At 38.7% G+C, this 25,836-nt stretch overlaps 1 protein-coding gene across 1 annotated transcript in view; it reads right to left on the bottom strand.

The window, feature by feature from the left end:
* The window catches only part of adcy5 (adenylate cyclase 5), a 99,547-nt gene that overhangs the window by 8,362 nt on the left and 65,349 nt on the right, over positions 1-25,836 (bottom strand). The window contains 12 exon segments of the mRNA XM_051069728.1: positions 5,269-5,393; positions 5,748-5,952; positions 6,363-6,626; positions 19,353-19,485; positions 19,841-19,861; positions 20,017-20,201; positions 20,860-21,003; positions 21,005-21,019; positions 21,179-21,295; positions 22,923-23,010; positions 24,571-24,668; positions 25,636-25,780. Of these exon segments, the coding sequence (XP_050925685.1) occupies positions 5,269-5,393; positions 5,748-5,952; positions 6,363-6,626; positions 19,353-19,485; positions 19,841-19,861; positions 20,017-20,201; positions 20,860-21,003; positions 21,005-21,019; positions 21,179-21,295; positions 22,923-23,010; positions 24,571-24,668; positions 25,636-25,780 (1,540 nt within the window).

The raw sequence follows: 25,836 nt of genomic DNA, 5'->3' as shown, positions 1-25,836 counted from the left end.
AATATTAGACGAACACTCCATGTGGTAGACTATGTGATTAAGGAAAATATTAGTGCAACACTCATTAGTTTGGATGCAGAGAAAGCGTTTGACTCGGTTGGATGGGGCTTTCTTTATCAAACACTGCAACGTTTTGGCTTTAATGAAAAATCTGTGTATTGTATTAGATCACTTTACTCAAACCCCACTGCCAGAATAAGAATCAATGGCCACCTAACCCACTCCATCAAGCTAGAGAGAGGTTGTCGCCAAGGATGCCCACTAAGCCCCGCCCTCTTTGCGCTCTTTATAGAGCCCTTAGCTCAGGCAATAAGGGAGGATCCAGAGATTAAAGGGATTTCAATTGGAGACAATGAATATAAGTCTGTTCGCAGATGACATATTGCTCACTGTAACTGACGTTCAGAGAAGTGTACCTAAACTGATGTCTCTTTTGAGACTGTTTGGCTCATATTCTGGGTATAAATTGAATACACATAAGACCCAGATACTCACATATAATTTCACACCGAACACTGATTTGAAAAGCAGATTTGATTTTAAATGGGACACCCCTGCTATTAAATATCTGGGAGTCTGGATTCCAAAAGACCTTTCCAAAATATATAAGATAAATTATGATCCAGTTATTAAGACTATAAAAACAGATCTAGATAGATGGACTGTACAACCCTTAGACATGTCTAATAGAATTGAAACGATAAAAATGAATGTCCTTCCCCGACTACTGTATTTATTCCAGTCACTTCCTGTAGAGACCCCCCTTAAAGATTTTACGGAATGGAATAGAATGATATCAAGATTCGTCTGGGACAGTAAGAGGCCCCGAATTAAATATAAGACCTTGCAGTTACCCAAAGATGAGGGGGGACTCTCTCTACCATGCATGGAAGACTATTATATTGCTGCCCAGCTAAGACCTCTAGCTTGCTGGTGTAACCCAAACTACTCAGCTAAATGGAAAGATTTGGAGTTGAAACAATCTGAAACACCAGCACAGTCTTTATTAGGTAATTACCAACACCATGATCTTCACCTGGACAACTTAAATCGCTGGACCAGGGCTACCCTTAAGGTGTGGTTTAGCACTTGTAAAAAACTCCATCTTGAGAAACATGCAAAAATATTGAAATGGGTGTCATATGACACAGAGTTTATTCCATCACTTCTAGATAAGCGATTCAGGCAGTGGGCACACAATGGTATAACCGCCTACTGCACTATAGCCGATAAGGACAGCCTACAGTCTTTTACTCATATCTCTAAATCATACAGACTGGGAAGAGAGGATATGTTCAGGTATTTCCAGGTCAGAGACTACTTCAACAAGGAAATCAAACAAACAGATAATAAGGATACCAGTCTGATCAGTATATTTACCGATGCATATAAAGCTAAAGACAGTAAACATCTAATATCACAAATTTATAAACAACTACAAAGCTCCAAGAACCATTCTACTCTCCAGGTTAAGCAAAAATGGGGGGCGGAGTCTGGCCTGGAGATATCTGAGGATGACTGGAAAGCCGTTTGGGCGGGCCAAGCTAGAACCACTAACTCCAGAGCCTGGCGAGAATTCTGCTGGAAGAACATAATAAGATTTTTTGTCACTCCTAAATTGAAATCAAAACAGCAGGATTTCCAGGGTCAGGATAAATGCTGGAGACAATGTGGCCAGACAATGGCCGACCACTTTCATATATTCTGGGCTTGTCCCCTTATCCAACCATACTGGCAAGAACTTGCTGGAGAAATTCAGTCAATCCTTGGTTTAAAAGTTGATTTTTCTTTTATTACCCTGTACCTTGGTAAATGCCCAGTTGGACTTATGGCTCAGGACAACTATCTTTACAAAGTGCTCTTGGCTGCAAGCAAGAAGGCCATTACACGGAAATGGCTGCAGACAAATTCGCCATCAAAGAATGACTGGATCACCATTGTCAACGAAATACAATGCATGGAAAAACTGACTTTCAACCTAAGACTGCGAGCGGACCAGTTTACTAAGTACTGGGAGAAGTGGACTTCTTATTCTTTAACGTGTAACCCTTTGTCTGTGTGAATGATAACCCCATTTTGCTCTAATGTAAGACCTATGTCAACCTAGTCAACCTGTCTGTTCTATATGATTAAGTTCTCTCTGTTTTATGTTACCTTGTTAGCCCTTTATCGTTAAAAAAAAAGACCTGAAAACGTAATAAAAAGAAAGTTTCAAAAAAAAAAAAAAAAAAAACGTGGGAACAAATTGTATGTCGTGCACAAAAGAGCATTTTGAGCACTCAATGTAGTTAAGTGTATGCCTTCACCAACCAGTCCTAGCTGCAGTTAATTAACGTGAATTCTTGAATTATGACCAAAAACGTGTTTTGTGTGGTCACAGTGACCTTGACCTTTGACCATGAAATTCTAATTAGTTCATGCGTGAGTCAAAGTGAATGTCTGTACCAAATTAGAAGAAATTATTTTAGGTGAAAACATAGAGGAAATTTGTTTACCTTAATTCTTGGTGCTGTATTGGAAATTTGCCCAATTTGATTGGTAAAAATATCATAGTTATAATTTAGCCTGCGAAAGGAAAGCTTGGCTTTTGATATAGATAATAACATTTAATATGACATAAGTGCCAAACTTATCAAATATAGGCAGAAATTAGGCACCCGAAATTATGTTTTTCTTTTGTCTGATACTAATAAAATGTTAGTAAAATAAAATGTTACTATAAAGAACATGAATTTAAATATATCTATTAACTTATCTATTAATCAAAATTTAGTCATCTATTAAAAAAACATGCAGTGGAAAAGTTACATTAAATTGTTGATGGTGTCATCATGCTGCTGCTTTGTCACTGTTTCATGTTCATTAGGAAGCAGTGAGTCATATTTGCTCTTACGTTAATGGAGTTTCAGAAGGTGCAGTGGAGACAAATGAGCTCAAATTAAAGGTTTCCATCTGTGTTCAAAGTAGCTTTGAGTTATTAAGCTATAATGATTTCACATCTAACTGAGTGAAACCAATGTGGCCATTTATAATTTACATTTTTCATTAACTTGAATAGGCGTATTCTAAATTCAGCCAGCAGCCACATGTGGAGTGCAGCTTTGCAGAGCACATTAGATGAATTCCTATTTTTTGACTAAAATAGATTTCAGAAAACTCCTGGAATTGTGGAAAGATACTGGCATGCATACTTGTATACATAGTGGTTGATTTCTTCAATAGGTGTTGTTTTTTAATTTTTAACTGATGTTCCAACTGCCAAGCCTATAATCTTCATCAGAAATGTGACTAAGACTTCTTGTCAGCTGATTTATATGGTAACAGGTAGGACAACCTTGTCCACATAAATCAACTGACAGGAAGCTTCAGCAACATCTCTGATGAAGACTGCAGGTTCAACAGTTGAAACATGTCATGTAAAAAAATCCCCACCTATCTTTATATAAGAGGAATGAATTTAATGAAAAGTCAGACAAAATTAACCTCTCCTGTCTATTGTTTACATGTTCCTTCTACTAATGTTACACCAGACAGGCGTGGTGTTTACTACCTTTAAAGTCAGACACAGCTTCACATTCTGGATACTGAGTGTTGCAACATTGTGGTATGAATTGGATTCAGTTTCATAAAAGTCTGAACTTTTCAGACCTAAATTCAATCAAAGGTAATAAAAATTGTGGCAGAGCTTTGCGCTTTGTGCTTCTTCTAGTCTTTATACCGAATTAGAATTGTGAATGGCTAGATCAACTGTCCTTCATCCACTCTAATTGATTACAACTATTTTGGGGTTTATTTCCATGCTGGAAGTTTGCTGAACTCTGCAATTCTTTGTCCTGATGTTGCAGTGCTGGTCATGTTCTTCTATTCATGGCATTGTCAGAATTACCATGCAGGTGCTTAACAGCTACAACTAACTGATACAATTGCTTAACAGATTTTTTTGAGCCTTTGACTGTTTGCATTTGATTGCAAACTTTAAAATTCATTGCCTCTCATAAGAATCATACTGGTGTCCTTGGAACTACCAAGCAGGTGTTTATCAGTTTGAGCTAATTGATACAATGGTTAGCTTTTTCTTTGAGCCTCTGACCGACTGCATTTTTCACTTAAAAATTCACTTCTTCAAATTAAGATACTTTTAGAGGTTCAATGTTTTATATAGTTTACGTTGAGCTTGTTTCTGGTTCAGGGTTTGGGATCCTGTTTCTATGGAGGGGTATGAAACCGTCTTCCTGCTTTACAAGGGCCTGCTGTGTTTTTTTTTCCCCTTGTCTGTTTCTGTGTTAACTTGCAGGTCCCTAATAAGCAGAGTATCAGTGTGACTGGGACTAACTGGCCTTTATACCAGGAGGACTTAAGATAGGACTGTTTCAGACTGTTCTCTCTCTCAATTTGTCCAGCACCACCCACTGACTAACACACCTCATTATATTAAGTATGTTTTTGATTATTGATCAGTAATAAACTTGTACAGGTTTCATACATTCATGTTACTCATGTATTTTTCATTTGCAAAATATGACTGAATCTAGAGCCTGAGCTGATTTGAGCTTTCATCATATTACATGTCAACATATTCATATTTATCATATTATATATCATCCCAAAATTCTGGATCAGGTAAAATTCTTTCAACAAAAATGTCATTATAGTTCCACATTACAGAGTTGCAACACTCAATCCCTTGTCTACAGCACACAGGCACAGATTAACCTTATCTTGCTTTGGAGTGTGGGCACTAAAATTCACAGTGAAAAGAACATGTAAACAAAAAACTGAAGAGGCTAATTTTTCCTGACTTTCTTATTCAATTTACTTCCCTTATATAAAGACAGGTGTTTTTTTTACCTGACATGTTGTGGCTGCCAAGCCTGCAGTCTTCATCAGAGGTGTTGCATCCCATGTAGACTTACTGCCCTTCAGATGCATTTTGCTGATGTCATATGCAAACAAACTATTGACTTGGGTTTTGTACAATCACAAACAAGAAGTGCTGCCCCACCCTTTCTGTAACCTGAAATGTTTTTATGTTTTGACCATCATGGCCACCATAGTTATGTCTTCAATAGAACACACACACACAGCGTAAACCACAAAAGTGAAAATATTATATCTAAAATATTATCTTAAAATTATATAATTTACTTATTTTGGAAAATATAGAATTGAGTTTTATTTTATAGCTTTTTACCAAGTGAAATGTGATTTAATGTAAATAATTACTGTAAGATTATTATTTTGGCAGTGCAGTGCCACATGTTATGTCACCTGGATTCTCTCCGGTACACCTGTGCTGTCCATGCGACTTGCAACATTCACTGTGTTCCCCCAGATATCATACTGAGGTTTCCTGGCCCCAATCACCCCGGCTACCACAGGGCCAATGTTAAGACCTAAGAAAAGAAACAGATATCATACAACATGAAGTACTTAATCACAAAAATATTCATATCACAGAATGTTAACAATTTATTCTTTTTTAAAAAACACAAAACATGATAGGACAATTATGTTTACTGCAGCAGCTTCTTTTATGCTAAAAAAACATTTTTAGATTGAGCTTTCTCTCCCAAGATAGATGTACTGTATATCAGTTTGGAAATTTACTTTTCAGTTCCAATTTGACAAGTTAAAGTTAGTCTGAAGAGTTAACAATTGCTTTCATTTTTGTTCCAGTCAATAACAATCTCACACCATCTGCATCCCTGTCAGATGAACAAAATCCCTTATTCTTTTCTGCAGCTCACCTATTTTCATTTTGAAGTTGTTAAAAGAGTGTTCATTGATGTATTTCATCTGGTCCATCAGCCGCATGGCGTAATCAGCCAGAGCGCGGATGTGTGAGCGACCAGCCTTGTCATATGTTGAGTCGTTGAGGCCGGAGGCTGCCATGTAGGTGGAGCCGATGGTCTTGATCTTCTCCAGTTGACGGAACTGATCCTCACTAATGATCTGATGGTGACAGAAGAGGGAAAGTTTAATCTTTATTAAGCAGGGTTTTGGTTCAGTTTCATTGAATCCAATTCTAAGTTGATAAAATGACCTTTACTTTGAGCTCCAGTTCTAACAAAAATTGTTTTTAGTAGCAAGAGATGGATATTTTTCTCAGGAAATGATCAAGAGACGTAACTAACCTCATACAGCATTACAAACTATCTTAAAGTCTCTCTTTTTACAAGCATTAAGAGAATAAAATCAGACAGAATCCACCCTAGTCTTCATTTTACTAGGAAACAACTCTCTCCTAAACACCACTGATGGCAGTAGGTCCCACAGTCCCACATAAGTTTACATCCTTCCTCACACACACACACACACACACACACACACTCAACTTCCAGCTGGCTTTGTTCACATCTCACCTCATCAAAGTCAGCAATGATCTCATTGAGCAGCCGTAGACACTCCACTCCCTCGTTGTTGGCCTCCAGCTCCACATAGAACTCTGAAAAGTTGCTGATAGAGGCGAACATGACTGCAACGCATTCACACGACTGGTAGTAGAGCTCATCATTACGCCGCTCGCGCTGCAGGAAGTGGGCAGCCACGTCTTTGGGTAGGATGTTGTGGAGCAGACGGCGGTTGTAGGCCTGTAGCTCCTCCATCTCCTCCTTCTCCTCTGTGGCCTGGTGAAGAGAGTTCAAGACTGGGATTAAAGACTAAATGAAAGCTAAATCACGTAGTAAAAAACACTACTTTTGGGTATGCAGTGAGGTATCTTGACAACTGAATTTGGTACAGATATTTGAGGCTCATGGAGAATAATATAAGGCTACATTCACTACTGCTGTGTCACACTGTTTTGTGATTTATTGGTGAAGTGAGGGCTATTATAGCTGCCATCATGAAAGATGTAAACTTCTCAGAACAACCTTTGGAGCCTACAGCAGATAAGTATTAAATACTAAAAGAGAGACTTTTGGTAGATCATTATTATTATTATTATTATTATTATTATTATAAATATGCACAACAAAGCACTGATAACAGCAACAAATTAACCTTAAGAGATATTCAAATTTTGCTTGCCAGTAAAACACATGTTTTGGCTTTTCAGAAAAAACGGTGGAAAAGAATTCAGAAAATACACAAAAACAGGAAAAATATTTTTCTTGATGGCAGCATCTTGTACTGTGCCCTAAATGAGTCTTTAAACCAACTCCATGCACACACATACCTGTTTTTACTACCCTGTGGGACCGACTGACTGGAAGGGTCTCGGTGGGATCCACCCTTTCTGAGTGGTCTAGAGACATAGTTTTAACTACTACTATTAACTAAGATGAAAATCACATGAAACATCAAATACTCAAACCTAAATTTTAAACCTGAATTTTAGTCCCTGTGGGGACCAACACACACCCCCAGACTGTTTCCAAAATGTAGTTGTTGTGGAAAACCCAGATCAACTGTGTAAAAAGTAGAGACAGGTTAAACTTGTGTATTTCAAAATGTCAGTTGCATTTATTTAATATATAAACCTTTGTAAACACTGGATTCACAGTTGGCCCATTCATGTGTTCCCTCCGCAGTACAGTGCATTAGTGAGCCGACTCACAAACTGGTTTTCTGGTGGTGACAACCGACAAGGTAACACTGGAATAAACATTACACAGAGGAGCCTCCCAGAGATTGACAGAAGCAGGAGAAAAGTTTTCCTCTAAACAAAACAGACAGAACTTGAAAGAACAGCGTCTTGCGTGCATCCCAAGTTCTATCTTAGTATATGTTACTTGACAATACAAGCATTACTCTATGAACATCCACCATGCTATTCATGAGTAACCACAGCTATCAACACATGTATCCTCAACACATGCACAATAAGTACAAGTGCAAATGGAAAGAACAGGTGCAGTGTTTAGTAAATTCTTCTTGCACTTTAAGTTTCAGTGCTTCAGGTGAGGCAGCACACTCAGATTTGCCAGGTACTTTACCAGGTTCAGTGACAGCTTTCAGGGTCTTTTCTATAGCATGAACTTCCCCACCTGACCAGCTCCTCCTCTTTGAGGTCTCTAAAAGACAAGGGGAAAAAAGAAAATCAGGGGTCTAGACCAGCAATTCAATTACCTATAATTAACTGTGCAGTAATGAGACTTACTTATTCACATGTAATGTTGGTCACCAATGTCATAGAAACATACTGATAGCTAACTGATAACACACCTTCACTGTCTGAATGTAAGCCATCTAGATAGACTTCCATACATTACCTAATCATAACAGTGCACTGCATTACAGTTTGTTTCACTGGTGGTACTGAGAGAGAAAACATTTAATTTAACCTGTTTTAAGATGATCAACAGGTCACAGCATTTTCTTTGATCTTGAGGATCTTGTTCAAATAAGGAATTATGAGTATATTAATACAAGATAATGTCATTTTGTAGGCAACATAGCACACTATCAGCCTCTTAATTGATAGTGCAGATAAAGAAAGCACTGTGTACAATGTTTTTCTTAAGAACAAGAACTATTAGAAAATTCTGTACTTTGTCTTGGCCACATACAGAGACAGTATCTTTCTCAGCTGTTACAGTAATACTTACCATTTGTGTCTGCAACTTTGAAATAAAAGTGTCATTTTTTTTTAAGATGTTCAAATGTTTTCAGCCTATGGAAGCTCGTTTCCACTGGTATGAGGAAAAAAACTGCTCACATTAAGTCAAAGAGATAGCAAGTCATAATCATGCGATGATGCGTTGAAATTGAGATAATTTGGAAAAGTCTGCATACAGTCCAGTGGCGCACCTAGCTGTCCTCGCCATGCCAACAATATGTTATCCTAAATAAGGTAACCATGACACTGGCCGGAAGTGAGTGAATGCTGGCGCGACTTGCTGCCACTGCTCGCCGGTAATCTACCTTTTAATCTACCTTTTAACTTAACCTGTTTTATGGTTTATTGCCTGTTTGGACGGTGAAATTGCATCCTGCTTGAGTCAAAGAACCCACTTTTCTTTGATTAAGTAACGATCGTACGATCGTTTTCGTGTGTGAGCGGGCCAACACTAGCTTACCTGCTGGAACACTGCACCTGGCTGTCCACCTGGCACTTACTGTTCCACCCTGCAGCTCCAGGCATTATGTGGACCAGCAAGTTTTATACCTGGTCTGCACTCATCTGGATCTTCCTGTGGTTCTGCCATCACCCTGTGGCTGGGCATCTTCGGTATACAGCCGCTGAGCTTCTCTCCTCCACCGCCAGTGCTGCACCATCACCCAGACATTGCTGTCCTCCCTCGCCGGAGATACATCCATCGTGGATCCCGCAGGAATTTTCATCATGACAACTCCAAAACAATAAAATCCTTCTGGTCCACCTCTCGTCGCCCTCGCAGAAACACCGGCCGGGCTGTTGACCACCGAGCATTAGCCAGCTTAGCCAAGTCGGCGAATGCCTCCACCAAACATGACAACACCACAGTCAACTTCGGTCTACTTAACATCCACTCACTCATGAGCAAGGGACATCTCATCCAGGATCTCCTCACTGACCGTAAGCTTGATTTTCTCTGTCTGACTGAAACTTGGCAACAGCCAAATGACTTTTCTCAATTAAATGAATCCACTCCCCCCAGGCTAACTGGAAAGTTTTACCAGTACCTGTACCTGTTTTCAACTCATTTGAATGTACTGTGTTTAAGCTGTCTGGACCTACTCCCACCATCGTTGCTACAGTCTACCGCCCCCCTAAGCCTCACAGTGACTTTTTAAATGACTTTGCCACTCTACTCACTCATCTGTCCACTCTCTCACCAAATGTAATATTACTGGGGGATTTCAACATACACCTGGACAACAGTAATCTGCCTCTCTCCAGAAACTTTACATCATCTCTGGACAGCTTTGGATTCCATCAGTTTGTAGACTTCCCGACACACTCAAAAGGACATACTCTGGACTTAATCTGTTGTTCTGGTCTCACCCTCTCCAACCTCACATCTTTCGAACTCCATGTAACAGACCATTTCCTCCTATCATTCAACGTCGCACTCTGCCTCACAGCAATCAAATCACCATGCCTCATTTCATTTCGGAATTTGAAGGACATTAACATAGATACTCTCCGCTCCAATATTGACAATATCCCAATCCCGGACTATCTCTCCACCCCTGATGACTTCATAACTCACTACAATAATGGTTTAAACAGCATCCTCAACTCTCTTGCCCCAGTGAAAACAAGGTCTGTTTCCTTCACATAAACTGCTCCCTGGTATACTCCTGAACTCCGGACTATGAAAGCGAAAGGTCGACAACTTGAGTGGCTCTATAAAAAAACTGGTCTTACTGTTCACAAAGAAATGCACAAAACCCATATGTTACAATACAAGGACACAATTGCTATAACCAGATCAAACTTTTACTCTGGTCTTATCAGCTCTAATGAAGGAAACACCAAGACACTGTTTGCACTGCTTAACAAAATTCTCCATCCTCCTGACTCCCTACCCCCCCATCTGTACTCAACTGACACCTGTAATTCTATAATGATGTTTTTTAATGAAAAAATCTGCAATATTCACCAGCACTTGCACTCTGACTCTCTGCCACCTCCCCCTCCTGAATTTCTCCCACACTGTCAGTCCTTCTCTTGTTTTCAACTCCCCGATGCCTCTGTAATCTCGAACCTCATCAGCAAATCCAAGCTCTCCACATGCCAGCTGGATCCCCTCCCCACAACCTTGGTCAAATCCTGCCTTTCCTCCCTTCTTCCCCTCATATCTACTATCACTCTTCACTCACCACCGGAACTGTTCCTTCACTACTCCAACAACTACAATAACCTTCGCCCCATCTCAAACTTACCATTCATCTCCAAAATTCTTGAAAAAATAGTCGCCTCTCAACTTCACCTGCATTTAACTTCTAATAGCCTCTATGAACCCTTCCAGTCTGGCTTCCGCTCCCAACATAGTACAGAAACCGCCCTCATTAAAATCACCAATGACCTCTTCATTGCAGCTGACACCGGTTTACTCTCCATCCTCATCCTCCTTGACCTGAGTGCGGCCTTTGACACCATCTCACACCCTATCCTTCTCAGTAGACTCTCCTCCATTGGCATCACTCACACCCCCCTTGACTGGTTTCGTTCTTATCTGTTAGGCCGCACTCAGTTCATACAGCTAAAATCCTTCAAATCCAACCCCTCCCCAGTCACTACAGGTGTGCCCCAGGGCTCTGTCCTGGGGCCCCTTCTCTTTATCACTTACCTTCTTCCGTATATATCTTCCGTAAATTCAACATCCATTTCCACTGCTTCGCGGATGACACCCAGCTCTACCTCTCTAGCAAGCCAAGCTCCACTTTCCCACCTTCCTCCCTCACCTCCTGTTTATTGGAAATAAAATCCTGGTCCTTGTTTATTATATATTGTACAGTGTCCTTGGGTGTCAGAAAGGCGCTTATAAATAAAATGTATTATTATTATTATTATTATTATTATTATTATTATTATTATTACTGACCAGATGTTTCCAGTTGCTGTTCAATGAAGATTGCCACTTCAGCCACATCATTTTTATTCAGTCTAGACAAGAGCTGCTTCTCTTTTCAAGGGTGGGTTTGCTCCATATAATCCAGTGTGAATCAGCAAGCAAATTAGGTATTTCATCTATTGTAAAGCCCTGTTTAAATTTTTTTTAAATTTAAAATCTTCAATGTGCTCACAATCCATTTCGTTGTCAAGTTGAATAAGAGAACTCACACCAAAGAACTGCTACTTTGAGTGTTGTGTATCTTATAATTTCGACATTATCTCATAATTATGGCTTTTTATCTCATAATTTCAATTTCTCTTATAATTATGACTTCTTATGTCATAATTCCATTTTATTATGTCATAATTTTGACATTATCTCATATTTTTTTAATCTCGTAATTTCAACATTATCTCATATTTTTTTAATCTCGTAATTTTGACATTATCTCATATTTTTTTAATCTCGTAATTTCGACATTATCTCATATTTTTTTAATCTCGTAATTTCGACATTATCTCATATTTTTTTAATCTCGTAATTTTGACATTATCTCATATTTTTTTAATCTCGTAATTTCGACATTATCTCATATTTTTTAAATCTCGTAATTTCGACATTATCTCATATTTTTTAATCTCGTAATTTCGACATTATCTCATTTTTTTAATCTCGTAATTTCGACATCTCATATTTTTTAAATCTACCAATTGTGACATTATCTCATAATTTCAATTTATTATCTTGTAATTTTGACATTATTTCATAATCTCAATTTACTATCTCGTAATTTAGATTTCTCTCAGAATTTCGATGTTATCTCAAAATTATGACTTTTTATCTCATAATTTTGATTTATCTCATAATTCAGATTTATTACCCCACAATTATGACTTTCTCATTATCCCATTTTATTATCTCGTAATTTCGACATTATCTCATATTTTTTTAATCTCCCAATTTCGACATTATCTCATAATTTCAATTTATTATCTTGTAATTTTGACATTATTTCATAATTTTGATTTATCTTATAATTTGGACTTATCTCACAATTATGACTTTTTACCTCATGATTTTGACTTAACACAGGCAGTTTTTTTCTTATACTAATGGAAATGGGCTTCCTTATCAGCCTGAGGTGCTCTGCTGTGGTGAGAAAGAGAAGAGGCTTAATTGTGCCCATTGTCTTCCGGTGTTCTGTGTAGAAAAGGTAACAGAAAAGGTTTGTGTCATCAGAGTTTTTACCTCCTATCCTCTTGTCCTCCTCTGAAGAAACCCTGGGCCATGTCCTTCTTCGATAAGTCCTCTGTGATGTCTTCTGCTTCATAAATGGACTTTTGGTTACAGGACGGTCAGGTTTTTGCGGACTGCTTTCATGTACTGCCTCTGATGGAGTATAGTCATCACCAGTCCTTTCAATGCAGCTTGTACAGGCCTCTGATCCCTCAGATACTTTGGAGAACCATTCAAAATATTTCTGGTAAGCTGAAAATGAAACATACAAGAGGCTTATAGTTAAAAGAAGAAGAGACATGAACCAAGTGTGAAAATCTTAAATTGTCTGTAAGACCCTCTTAGAACCTTGGCAATCTAACCTGACAATGAACCCTGTATGTCAGACAGGGTTAGAGTTGGTGTGGTTTTGCAAGAGCTACATGGTTAATAGAGAGACATGGTGGTTAATTCCAATGTTAACTTGTTATGTTTCAGAATGCATATTTGCTAGTATACTGTCAGTTCTCCTCCAAGCTGGTACATCTGGGTCATCACCAGCATCAGAACTTGAGCTTTCAGGGATGTATGTAATTCTAATCACCTGGGAGGACACCTGCATTGCAACTGGCCAGTAACAATAGCAGGATGGAGTAGTCTATTAAACTACTGTCATATGAAATGAACTGAAAACGAATAACTATTGAACATGTACATTGCAACCATGTCTTTGCTGATGTAACATTATCTTCTTCCATCACTGTTGCTGCAGGCAAAAGCCTCTTGCAGCATCTGAGTCTGTGGTTTGTTTTGAGCACTTTACTTTTGTGGAACTAATCTATAGATTCTCTCCATACTGTTTGACTGACTGATACTATCTGACTATTGCTTAGGTGGTAAAATAGGATAATGGTGTACTGTACAAGAATAGTGTAATGTGATTATTGTATCACAACTGAAAATCAGATGGCCAAATAATGAGCCAGCATTATTACCTGTGTGGTATTTTTTGTATTCTGTGCACCTGGACAAGCAATTAAAATAACGCCCCCTCAGGTGACTTAAGTGTGTCCTCATTCTGATGAGTTGGCCACTCTGTCTGCAGGACATCAAAGACAAAAAAGTGAATCTACCTGTAACATGTAACATTTGACCATCAAATACACTATTTTCACAATTTTGATTTAGAGCCACAGTACAGTCAACATTGTTCTAGACTAGCAAATAAGATTTTTGTCTGTTAAAAGATTGTGAATAGCTGTCAATCAAATTAATGAAATTCTCAACAAGGCCTAACAATAAGATTGGGAAGAGTAATTAATTGTTCCTTACTTAAGACATTTACATTCACTTCAACTATTACAGTAACTGAACATTAGATGCAGAGAGAGCTGTAGCAGGTTTAAACACCCTCCTGATGCTGGCACTCCTTTCACAACCCTGAACCTTAGCATGAGTGCAGCCCAATACATGTGAGTGGCAGGTGAATCAAGCAAATATATGTGCCAAAAAGACAGTCTACTGCCTAAAAATGTTGAAATGGCATGCTAACATTTTTGTTCAACGCTCTACAGTGACAAGCTAGGTAACGTTAGCATTAGCGAACCACGCAGTGCTAATAACCATGTCATGTCGAATCATGAAAAAACGACTGAGGTGGCTGCAAAAACATCTAACATCGCTAACATCGTTATTAATAAAAACAGTTCGTTTTATGTACTTACTTAGTTTCCATCGCTTTCTCCTCCGATGGTCACACTCATTCATCCAGCTCCTCTCGTCTTCTCCTCAGTGCTGTTACTAAAAACCGCGAGGCAGCGCAGCTAATTGAACGACATCAAAGAGTGGGGGATGGGGATGATAAGCATGGGGACCGTCGGTGTCTGGAAAGGTACGGCTAATTGAATGACGTCACGGGGGGGGGTCATGGGGACCGCTGAGGCCTGGACTACGAAGCGAGGTTACTGGCTTATCAGGGTAATTTCAGGAGTAATTTGGTGACGTCAGGTGTAACTTCCTGTACTACGAAAGGTGGATAGGTTTTACCAGGGGTCTGCTGCCACGGTAATTTACGCTGCGTCTCTAAACTGCTCCGAGCAGTTTATGTTCGTGGTTAACTCGTTACCGGTGTTACTTCTACCTAAGCTCCGTCCCACAGGTGGAACAACCAATCGATTTTGGCACAACGGCTGAGAGAGGCTGACTCTGCAGGACGGGGGTTGTCTAAAGACCGTCAGTCCCCCCCACCCCCACCAAAAAAAAAAAAAGTAGTGGATGGTAGCTCCGTATTTTCCATTTTCAATTTCAGTTATTTTAATTTGTATTTTTTCAAGCGGCAGAATTTAGCGTCATTAATGTTGCACATTATCGATTTCAATAATCCTATAAATGGGGGTGGGGGGCATTATTGTCCTGAAAGATAATATAATGCCACAGGCTGTTGTAATTGTAGATTACAGACCAAAACATGCAGTATTAATGATGGGAAATATGAATGTGTAGCACTTCATAGAATGCTTATATTTCATCCTGGTTCAGTTTCTACTGAGGCTGAAATACTGTTAACATGAAGTTCATACTGTGCATAACAGCATTACATTCATACATATACAGCCTGATTGTTCCAGGCAGAACATCATTAACAGTGAGCAACAGCTCATTTTCAGACATGTGACCCACGTGTGGACTGTAATCCAAGTATTCGAAAAATTATCACATATGTTCCGTGTCCTTACGTGACAGAGAACATGTGACAAGTCTCCCTGTCTTTGTTGACAGCCGCGGTTTTACATTGTATCACTAGAGTCTCTTTAAATTCTTCGTAAACCGACGGAATTAACGTGCGCTCTTCATCTGAGAGATATGGTGCACGCCCGTTTTATGAACATGCACTAACTCTGATTAAGTTAACACCGACCCAATTTACCGACATCTTAACCACCGTCGTAGTACTGTTTAACACAGATCGAGGCAGTCAGGGTTTGTCAACCCCTGAGTTTCCTTGATAACCCAGAGTTAAATCAGAGTAGGTTAAACTTCCTTCGTAGTACAGGCCTCAGGTATGGATATATTCTGCTGTTAAATCAATCATTTAACGATTTAATATTAATCAGGCCTATGCTACAAAACTGGTGAAAATATACATTCCCATCAGCCACTTCCCATGTTGCAGTCACGGCCTATAAAACGACCGGACTACGGCAGGTGGGGGCAATTTGAAACGGAATGTAGCCCATCTATGGATAACCTAAAGCTATATGGAAAGCACCACGTTTACCCACAACACAATGGCCGTCGCGGGCCCCACCTACCTGCTTTTATGCTAATTTCCAGCAAATCTAGTAACATAGCCGTATGAACTGCACAAATGTGACACTAGTCATGTCCCTCATTTAATCCCTGCAGCCATCACTTTTATCTAGGTTATTTCATAAAAATGACCTTTTCAATGCTACACTGCATTTGACCTCCATTATTTATTTGTTCATTCATTCATGCATGCATTCATTCAGTCTATGCCCTCAGCCCAGTACTTCTCCATCCTCTCTGATGGTCATACTGTCACTCCCTCCCCCTCAGTGTGTAACTCTCTCCTTCAAAACCCACATCAGCAACATCATTAGGACATCATCCTTCCACCTCTTGAATAGCGCCTGTCTCTGCTCCTCCCTCTCCCACTCCACTGCAGAAATCCTCATCCACGCCTTCATAACCACCAGACTCGACTACTGCAATAGCCTGGTTACTCACCTGCACTCGCTCCAGAGACCATATTTCTCCTGTCCTCCAACAGCTCCACTGGCTCCCTGTACAATACCACACCCATCCTCATCATTGTATTGGAAATTCTCGTATGATTCAAAATTGTGATTTATTAATAATCTTGAACATTTGTGTTTTATTTGTACAATTGTGCCTTATGAAATATAATATGCTTAGTACTTTTCCACGTCAGTAAGCTGACAGGGCATCTCGCCCCATCAAGGACAAGGGCTGGTACAGGGCTGCATAGCTGTGTAATCTCTGACATTTTTCTCTCAGGGCTACACTGTTGTGTAGTCTCCAGAAGATGTTTTCCTTTTCGTCTCCGGACATAACCTTGTTTCTTTTGCATTTAACCTATAACCTATTGTACTCAGTACTCATTATGCATCTCATGCTTGAGGAGTGCATTGGGTCTGTTTGCAAACATAAGAATTAAACCTACAGAAAGACAACCGTTGACTCTGTGCTTTATTCAACAGAAGATTCCCATAACATCACCTACAAAGTCCTCAATAACCTTCCCCCCTCTTATCTCACTGACCTCCTCCACCACCATTCCCCTCAAACCTCCTGACCCCCATCACCAGAACCAAGCACCAGACCTTGGGGGACCGAGCCTTCACTGCTGCTGCCCATACCCCCTGAAATTCCCTTCCACTACACATCAGGAACTTGGAGTCAGATGTTACAGATCACTAATCAAGACCCACCTGTTCAACCTGGCATTTACATAACTGCAACTTTATTTAATTTACTCATTTCTTTTTTCTGTTTCTTTTTTCTTTTGCTATATTGTTAAGCGTCTTTGAGTATCTTGATAAACGCTATAGAAATTTGATTGATTATTATTATTACGATAATAATGATAAAAATATTATTATTATTATTATTATTATTAATACTACATGAATATTTTTTTCTGAGATGAGATGTGATTTTGAGTGCATTTCAGTCCCCATTCCCTCCATTTCACTGATGAAAAATAATAAAATATAGGCTGATGACAAGTGGAGCCAGGTGTGCAAATAGGCAGGGCAGTCAACACCTGTTTTGACGGTTCTCACAGAAAATTGCAACCTTATTTCAATAACACTGAACTTTTCCCGTAGCTTAGATATATAATTTATATAACTTTTATAACTTTTTGAGGCTCTGCTCACAGTTCATTGTGTGGCAGCACCAAGGCAGGCTTTGATTACATATTTGATGATCACCACAGTGATGAGGAGGGGAGAGGCCAGCAAACTGACAGTGAGGATGGATTTGAAGAGGAAGTGTCAGAAGCTGAAGACAACACAGAATACAATCCAGACCAAGAAATAAGTGATGAGTCTGGTCGGACAATTTTTTGGGCCACTATGTCATTAACAGAATACCATGTGTCATCTGATTATTTCTTATAGTCAAAATAATCTGGAAATTCTGTGCTTTAGAACTCGATTTCATATGTATAAGCTCAGATCAATCAGGCACACAGGCCACTATGAAAATATAGAAGTTCAAAACTTGCCATATTCACAAGAACTTAATTAAAAAATCTAACACAACAAGTAGTGATAATATGTATTATTACAGGTTTTTATGGTGAGTTTTAATGGAACAGTCATTTTTGACCGAGAACACAAAATTGTTTAACATGAAATGAACACAACATGAGGGTTAAAAGAGCAGGGTCCCTCTGGTGTATAATGTGAGGTCAGGATAAAGACAGGAGTAGGGTGAACACTTCTGATGGACAGCTAAGAGGCTGGATAGACAGATAAAGCTGTTCGGGAGAACCAGGCCAGACAGTCACAGAAAATGTCATCACTTCATCATTTTAATCCTATCAGACAGTTGTGTAACATTTTGTCATAATTAGTAATATTAGTATTGAGTTATGGCCAAAAATGTGTTTTGTGAGGTCACACTGACCTTGACCTTTGACCTTTGACCATCAAAATCTAACCAGGTCACCTTTGAGTCCAAGAGGAGATTTCCTTTAAGACAGATCACATTCACATGAATGGGACTGACCTTTGACCTTTTCACTTCAGTTAATAATTTCATCCTGTCATCAAACAACATTTGTGTGATAATTAGCATATGAGTTATAGCACAAATGTGAAGAATTTTCCCCCACAGTGTTCCTGAGATAAAATATAATATAAAATAGACACTTTTAAAAAAAATGTTAACGATTGATTGTATTTACAGACATTAATGCATATTTTTTTATATACTTATGGCAATCAAAATTTTTAGCATTTGTTTTTTCAAAGAATAAGACTGCTTTGAAAGGATGTTACAGTGATTAAATGGATTCAACTGATAATTTAAGGCCAAAATAAAATTAAAGTCTGATCACATAAAAGTGTACTAATCTATATAAAATATGAAGCATACTGATATACGCAGTTACACACTTAGTCAGGAAAAGTGGCCCCACTGGGGAAATTCACACAGCATGCAATACCATCAATGACCACTAAGGGCGCAGTCCCAAACACACCATGTCATGAAACCCTACTTGGTGGGGACCTTTTTTTTTTTTTTTTTGAGTAAACCGCACTAGGCATATCAGCAGGCTATTTTCTATTGGTTGCAATGCTCTTGCCTGGGGACCAAGATTTGGACCCCATGGAGAAAACTGGACCCCATGAGTGGTATCTCAGATTAAGGTCCCCACCAGAATAGAAAAACACACGTGCGCGCACACACACACACACACACACACACACACACACTCACACACACAATTTGTCTCTGTCACCCAAGGAGACATTGGACTGACTTATATTAATTGCTCACCCTAACCTTAACCTTAAACCAAGTCAAGATTCACATTGTGGAGACTCTATCCTTTTTTCCAAAATGGAGGTGGGTCCCCACAACATACACACCAACCTGTAGTTTCCAGAGGAAGTCGAGCCTAGCCGTGGACTCCACCTGTTGGGCGTGAAGGTAGAGGGCAAGAACAAAGACAGTGATGACCACTGGGGTCATGATCTTCAGAGGAACCTTGGAGTCCACCACACAGCTGGAGGTGAACACACACACACACACACACACACACACACACACACACAGTAGGTTTTCACATGTTTTATACTGAGCATTGAAATGAAATGATTCAATCAACACTTCTCATCTAATATACAGAGGTGTGATATAATGTTATACTATATGGAAGTAAAGAAGGACTTTGCAGGAACACTGTGATGTAGAAACAACCTGCCCTCTACATCTTAGCTCATTAGCATTGGCATCTGTTGCCAGCAGGTCATTATAGTTACATTTGTGCCAGCACAGTGATAATGATGCTGTTAGCTTAATCAGATGATAGAGGTGACAATTTGAGTCTCTGTGGTAATGGAAGTTGCCATCAGGCTCACCTTGTTCCATTCATGTGCTCACTGTAATGGGAGAAACAGAGAGGAGCTAATCAGTCATTAGAGCATCTGCACACGGTCAAAGATTTAAACATTGCAATCATAACAACACACACACACACGCACACGCACACGCACACGCACACACACACACACACAGCAGTAATGAAGTTACTCACACAGCACTGATGGCATTGGCCATGACCAGCAGGTCCTGGTTGTCGAAGAGGCTCACTTTCGGCACCTCTATGATGAGAAGGTAGAGCAGCTCGATGAAAAGCATGAGGAAGAGTTTACCGATGCTGCTGACCTGCAGGAAGACTGAACAGGCCAGCAGGCTCAGCAGCACACAGGACGAGAAGTACTGAGGGAGGAGGATGGAGAGATAGGATGTTAGGAATGGTACACTTGTTTTTATATTTGGATGTGAATGTTTATATTCTGTAACAGTACTAATGCAATGAGTCACATCCAGAGGTATTATAAAAGACATGATAAACTCACAATTAATTTAAACATTACTGTGAAAACAAAACATGAACATTTATACCTGAAAAATATCTTCACTTCACCCACTTGTTCTCCTACTGTTCAAAATTATAACACTTACAAGAAAAAGATTGGACATTTTTTTTCTTTTAAATGCAAAGACATATTGTTCTAAAAGCATTTAAGGTATTATACACACTGACATTCAGACAGAAAAAAAACATTTTGCCTTATTTTACCAATGAGTTAGCTTGACAAGTGAAATATGCAGCATAATTTGGCATGATAACATGCAGGCTGACTGCACCACTGGACACAGAAATGCTTAACATTTATTGGCCTTACTACTTTTGACAAATTTGTTGCTCATCTGAGCTGAACTCTTTAGAAACCTCAATTTGCACCAACTGCAGTAAACTTGCATCTGTTGCTTTATTTGCTTCCTTAAACTACACTACACTAGAAATTATTTTAAATGAGAAATTACACTATGCAAATACAGAACAAACACACAGAACAAGGCACACCTGTACCTCAGGAAAGCTGCAGACGAGGGTGTCGTCTCCGCAGGGGATGTGTTGTGTGTTCAGGCTGTAGTTGAGGACGTGGGCATGGCAAGCATTAACGCTGTCCAGGCTAATGTTGAGCTCTGCTTTGATGCAGCTCCGCAGGTCGTGGACTGCTGCAGGTAAACTGAACAGTATTAAAGGTGAGTGAGAACAGGTGAAAGGCTCCTTTACTAAATACAATCAGTGAAATGTAAATTGTTATTGAATACAGTGCTTTGAAAGATGATTTCATGGCAAGAAAAGTATCATTTTTCTTATGGGACCTCTGTTGATGAAAACTTACAATATTGATGAAAGCAGAAATAAAGACGATGATGATGGTGAACACTCCAACCAGGGTGCTGTTCAGTCTGGACTGGACTATCCTCTTAGAGATTGTCTGCAGAGGAACTGGGAACAGCTGGGAACACAAAAATAGTAGGACAGAGCAAAGGAAGAGAGTGATGGGTAAAGTGGGAAAGATAAGACAAGTAAGCAAATCATTTTGATCTCTTGTGACACTGTAAGCTACCCCTGAATAAATAAATCCCTGAATAAATACTGTAGGACAGTTGGCAATGACACACATGCTGATATAAGACATGATGTTGCTCTCGCAAGGTAACATACATACAACATACTGATACCAGGAATTAAACCAATTTTTCTTCATATTGTGATCTGACGAGAGGACAGATACCAAAATTCTGTCATACATACAAGTTGAAGAATGTTTTTTTTGAATCAGATGATGATTCATCAGTGAAAACCATCAAGCTGCTCCAGTTTTATCTTCCCACCCGATTATCTCCCCAGGCCATCAGCAGGTGGGGAGAGCAGGAAATGGATGAGCTCTGATCTTTGGTATTAGTTCCACAAAAAAGTTACTTTTGAGACAGCACCAAAAACAAAACAAAACAAAAAAAAAAATCATCATCAACAGAGTTGCAGTGTATTTGGTGACTGATTAATTGATTGACTGACTCTTAAGGATAACAGAGTGCACAGTCTGCCCACATTAGCTGATAAGGCACCAAATATACAGCTGCAGTTGTGAAACACACAAAAGAACATTAATTACTGCACAAACATTACATCATGAACATTACATACATTTTCCTACAAAAAAACATATTTTATTAAATAATTGTTCCTTCAATCATCAAAAGGACGTGTTTTGATTCTGCTGTGTGTGATAAGTAAATATTGGGCAGAACACATCAACAATTGCAGACAGTTAAAAGTCTTGTTTGAGTGCAGTTTGTAGTATGGCGGTATGATCATTTACAAGATTTAGTAAAAGCACACTCTTAACTGCAAGTTTCTTGTATCTGACAAAGAGGTTGCACCAAAACAGGAAACACAATCTTAAATTTGTCAGTCATACCACCTTTGATTGAAGTGAGTGGGACAGGGAGCAATTATTCAAATAGACTCATGCAATTCTGATGACACCTAAACTGTAACCAATACAACTTGTTTGTTGAAAACCTTTAATACCAGAGGCTTAATATTCAATTGACACTATGATATCCCCCATCCAAAATTTGTTCTGTTCTTTTAGAAGAGAGGTTTATGTGATATGTATTTTAATATCACAAATTATGTCTATATAATATTTTCAGAGTTGTAGTTTGGCAAAATAGAGTTGCATGGTGACTTTGGCACTTTGCCTCAAGGAATTCAGTTAAAATCTCTTATCTAAAAAGAACTTGCTATGAGGTCAAGAGCAGAATATGTTAACATTTCACTGACATTATCTGGAATCAATAGCAAGTACATCATCAAACTTGCAGCCTGATAAAAGATTTAACAGATTTGTCTCTATGATGTCTGATACTGAAGTTCTGTATAAAGGAATAAGAACCAGTAAAGAACAGAAAAGCCATCATTCCTTCTCTGTGCGTAATGATGTTTGAGATAAATTTTCTACAAATCTGCATCCTTGTAAAAAATCCTGTAATCACTCCTTTTCTTATCACTCGAGAAAAGACTAATATCTTGAGTTTAGCTGGCATTGTCATTCATCACAAGCAGAGATGACTCACCCCAAAACAGCAGTAGACAGCGGAGATGAACATGACAGCTATCAGGATAATGAAACAGGTGATAAAGAAGCCGATCATCAGACTGGAGCTGCAGACAATGAAGAGATAGATGTAATCATATACATATGTTTATTTCTGGCTGTAATTTATGGTTTACTGTTTGTTTCCATGATATACTGTCTGTGTCACAGCTGGGGAGGTGACAATGACCTTGTGTCAATGTAAATGATATTGAAGTAAATGTCATATCTGCATGGGTGTGACAGGCAGGGATACGAGCAGGAAAGGAGCACAGAAAATAAGAGGGGTGAGGACAGTGAAAATGACTAAGGAAAACAGATTAAACAATGAGAGAGAGAGGAGGCAGTGAGAAGACAGCGTAGGAGGGACTCTGAGGAGGATCGAGAGGTAAATAAAAGCCGTGAGTGGTGAGATGAAAGGATTGAAGAGAAAAGGTTAATAAAGAGGCAGGCTAAAGAAGATCAATACTGAGAGATGGGCATGGAGAAAAGTTTGAGTGCAGAACAGATTAAAAAAAAAGAGAAGGGATTGCCTGGAGACAAAATTTGCCAGAGCTTTTTGATTCTGGCTGCTGCTTATACAGTTAAACTGATTTTGAAGATCATCTTTTTTATTACTCAATCAGCTTCTGTATTATGAAAATTACATCTTTCAATTTTTCACTTCCTTTTTCACCTTTTCACACTCTAAAGACGAAAGAACTTGTAATGGATACTGTGAGGACAAAAGCAATGTGTAACATTCATGCAGCTCCAAAGATTGGAAGCATATACTGAACATTTGGAAAGACTGGCCACAGCTGACATGTTAAAGAGAATGTAATTCATTTTTAAAATGATTTGTGAGTTGTACCAATTTCTCCTAACACATAGTTTATAAAGGACTAACTAGCTATGTAACTGATGAATTTATTAAAGCTTGTTAGATATAAGTCCAAAATAACACCATGTGTTGGGTTACCAGGTTGTAAAAAAAGAGTGACTTTATCCTCTAATAATATAACTTGCTTCATCTAGTCAAGGTCTTTAAAGCTAATAATTATGATTAATTAATAATCCTAAGTATTATTATTGTTATTACAGTTTTTGTCTTATTTTTGTATTTTTAGCCATCATTTTTGATTGATTTGTGACTTGATTGATTTGTGTGTTGGACTTCTTTGTAGTGATGGAGCTGTGTTGACAGATGTCAGCAATTACTATAGTCAGTAAAACGTCATTACACCCTACAGAAATGATGGCCAAGGCAAAGGAAATAAAAACAAAAAAAACTGAGGTTGTAATAAAACAGAATCATACTTAAATTAACCAAGAATCAGCATGTTTTTGTTGACTTGTACCTTATCCTGTTTTGTTGTCAAATGTTTATGTTTTGTTATTATTAAACTTATTATTAACTTAACATACAAACACACTGATTCTGCCATTTGTAAAATTGTATTTGATTGTTGGAGTTGTTACAAATTCTTATTTCCTGACTGTTGCAGTAATACTCATTACTTACTATTAGATGCTAGTGTTAGCATGAAAGGTACACATGGATGATTTTAGCATCTGTCTCTATTAGGCCTGCTGTTGGTAAAATGACAGTAATGACAGAAGTGTACAGTTTTTCAGTGTTGACTCACGGTGGCACAATGATGAGTTGGATGAGGCAAATGAAGAGAAAAACGAGGGAGGCACAGGCCACGTAAGCCCCGAACCTGGAGTCCACCTGTTTGGAGTACTGCAGGATCAAAGGAGAAGAGGAGAATGAAACAGCTGACAACAGACGTTTCTTATATTCTGTCCCTCTGAAAGCAAACTAAAAAAGATGCGCAAATACGCAAATAAATGTGCAATGTGTCAAAAAAACAAAAACAAACCCTAACTTGGTTATGTTATTTCTGGAACACAAGTTTTGAGCTGGTAAAATCCCAGAGCAATAAAAAAGTAATACAAGACAAGGGCTTTAATATTATGAATATTACGAATAATATAACGAATATTATGCATCTGCATTTACAGGGCTTGGTCTCAGATGTGTATTGTGTGGGTGAGTTTGGCACTGCTTTCAAAGGTAAATTTTCAAATACTGTGTTTCTAAAGACCAGCATTTAGACTCTGCATTTAGACTTGCATCTTGACTAGCAATTTGCTTATGAAGACTCCAGACTTGATGTGGACTCAAGGACTTTAGACTGAAACCTGACTAATTCAGGGTTTTTCAGGCAGATACTGTTATAAAAATGCCATAAAAATAAATCAGCTGAACTTTGTATTGTGACATAAATGCTTTTGACAAGGATTTTTTTAGAATTTGGTAATTAAAGAACTGTGACATACATAAAAGTTGATATTTTGCAGTTGGAAAAAACAATAACAAGAAAAACAAGAATGTTCTTGACACGGTTTCCAAACTTCCCAAAATTATCCATATCTTTTGTCATTTCTGTAACTTTTTATTACTAACTGGCTAACATACAGGCTGCAGATACTAGTATACAATATCATATACTGTCTCCTGATACTCTACTTCATAAGTCTTAAAAGTAGCTCTGCATATTGGTGCTGGAATGAAGTGAAGCTCAGACTGAGACTGGCTGAAAGGAGAAAGCAGGAGAGGGCTTTCTGCACAAGGAAAATTGCTTGTCACAGCCAATTATTTGCTGTTGTGTTGGGCAGCGTGTGTCAGTATGTGTGTATGCCGTCACCTTTTTCTCCAGGTCAGGCTCTCTGAAGGTGAGCAGGAACTTCTTGACATGTTCGGAGCGCAGACGGTCGATGCTACGTGCGTCAATGGCTCGGCCCAGGAACTCATCCACCTCATCCTCTGGGTTTAGGTTTTCCTGTGTGTTTCTGAAAATGAAATGCCTGAATAAAACAAATTGAGACTGGGTGACATTTACATCTAA

This window comes from Lates calcarifer, linkage group LG1, assembly GCF_001640805.2.
Source record: "Lates calcarifer isolate ASB-BC8 linkage group LG1, TLL_Latcal_v3, whole genome shotgun sequence".
NCBI lineage: Eukaryota > Metazoa > Chordata > Actinopteri > Centropomidae > Lates > Lates calcarifer.
The sequence above is the reverse complement of the archived record's forward strand: the minus strand, read 5'-3'. Positions and strand labels throughout refer to the sequence as shown.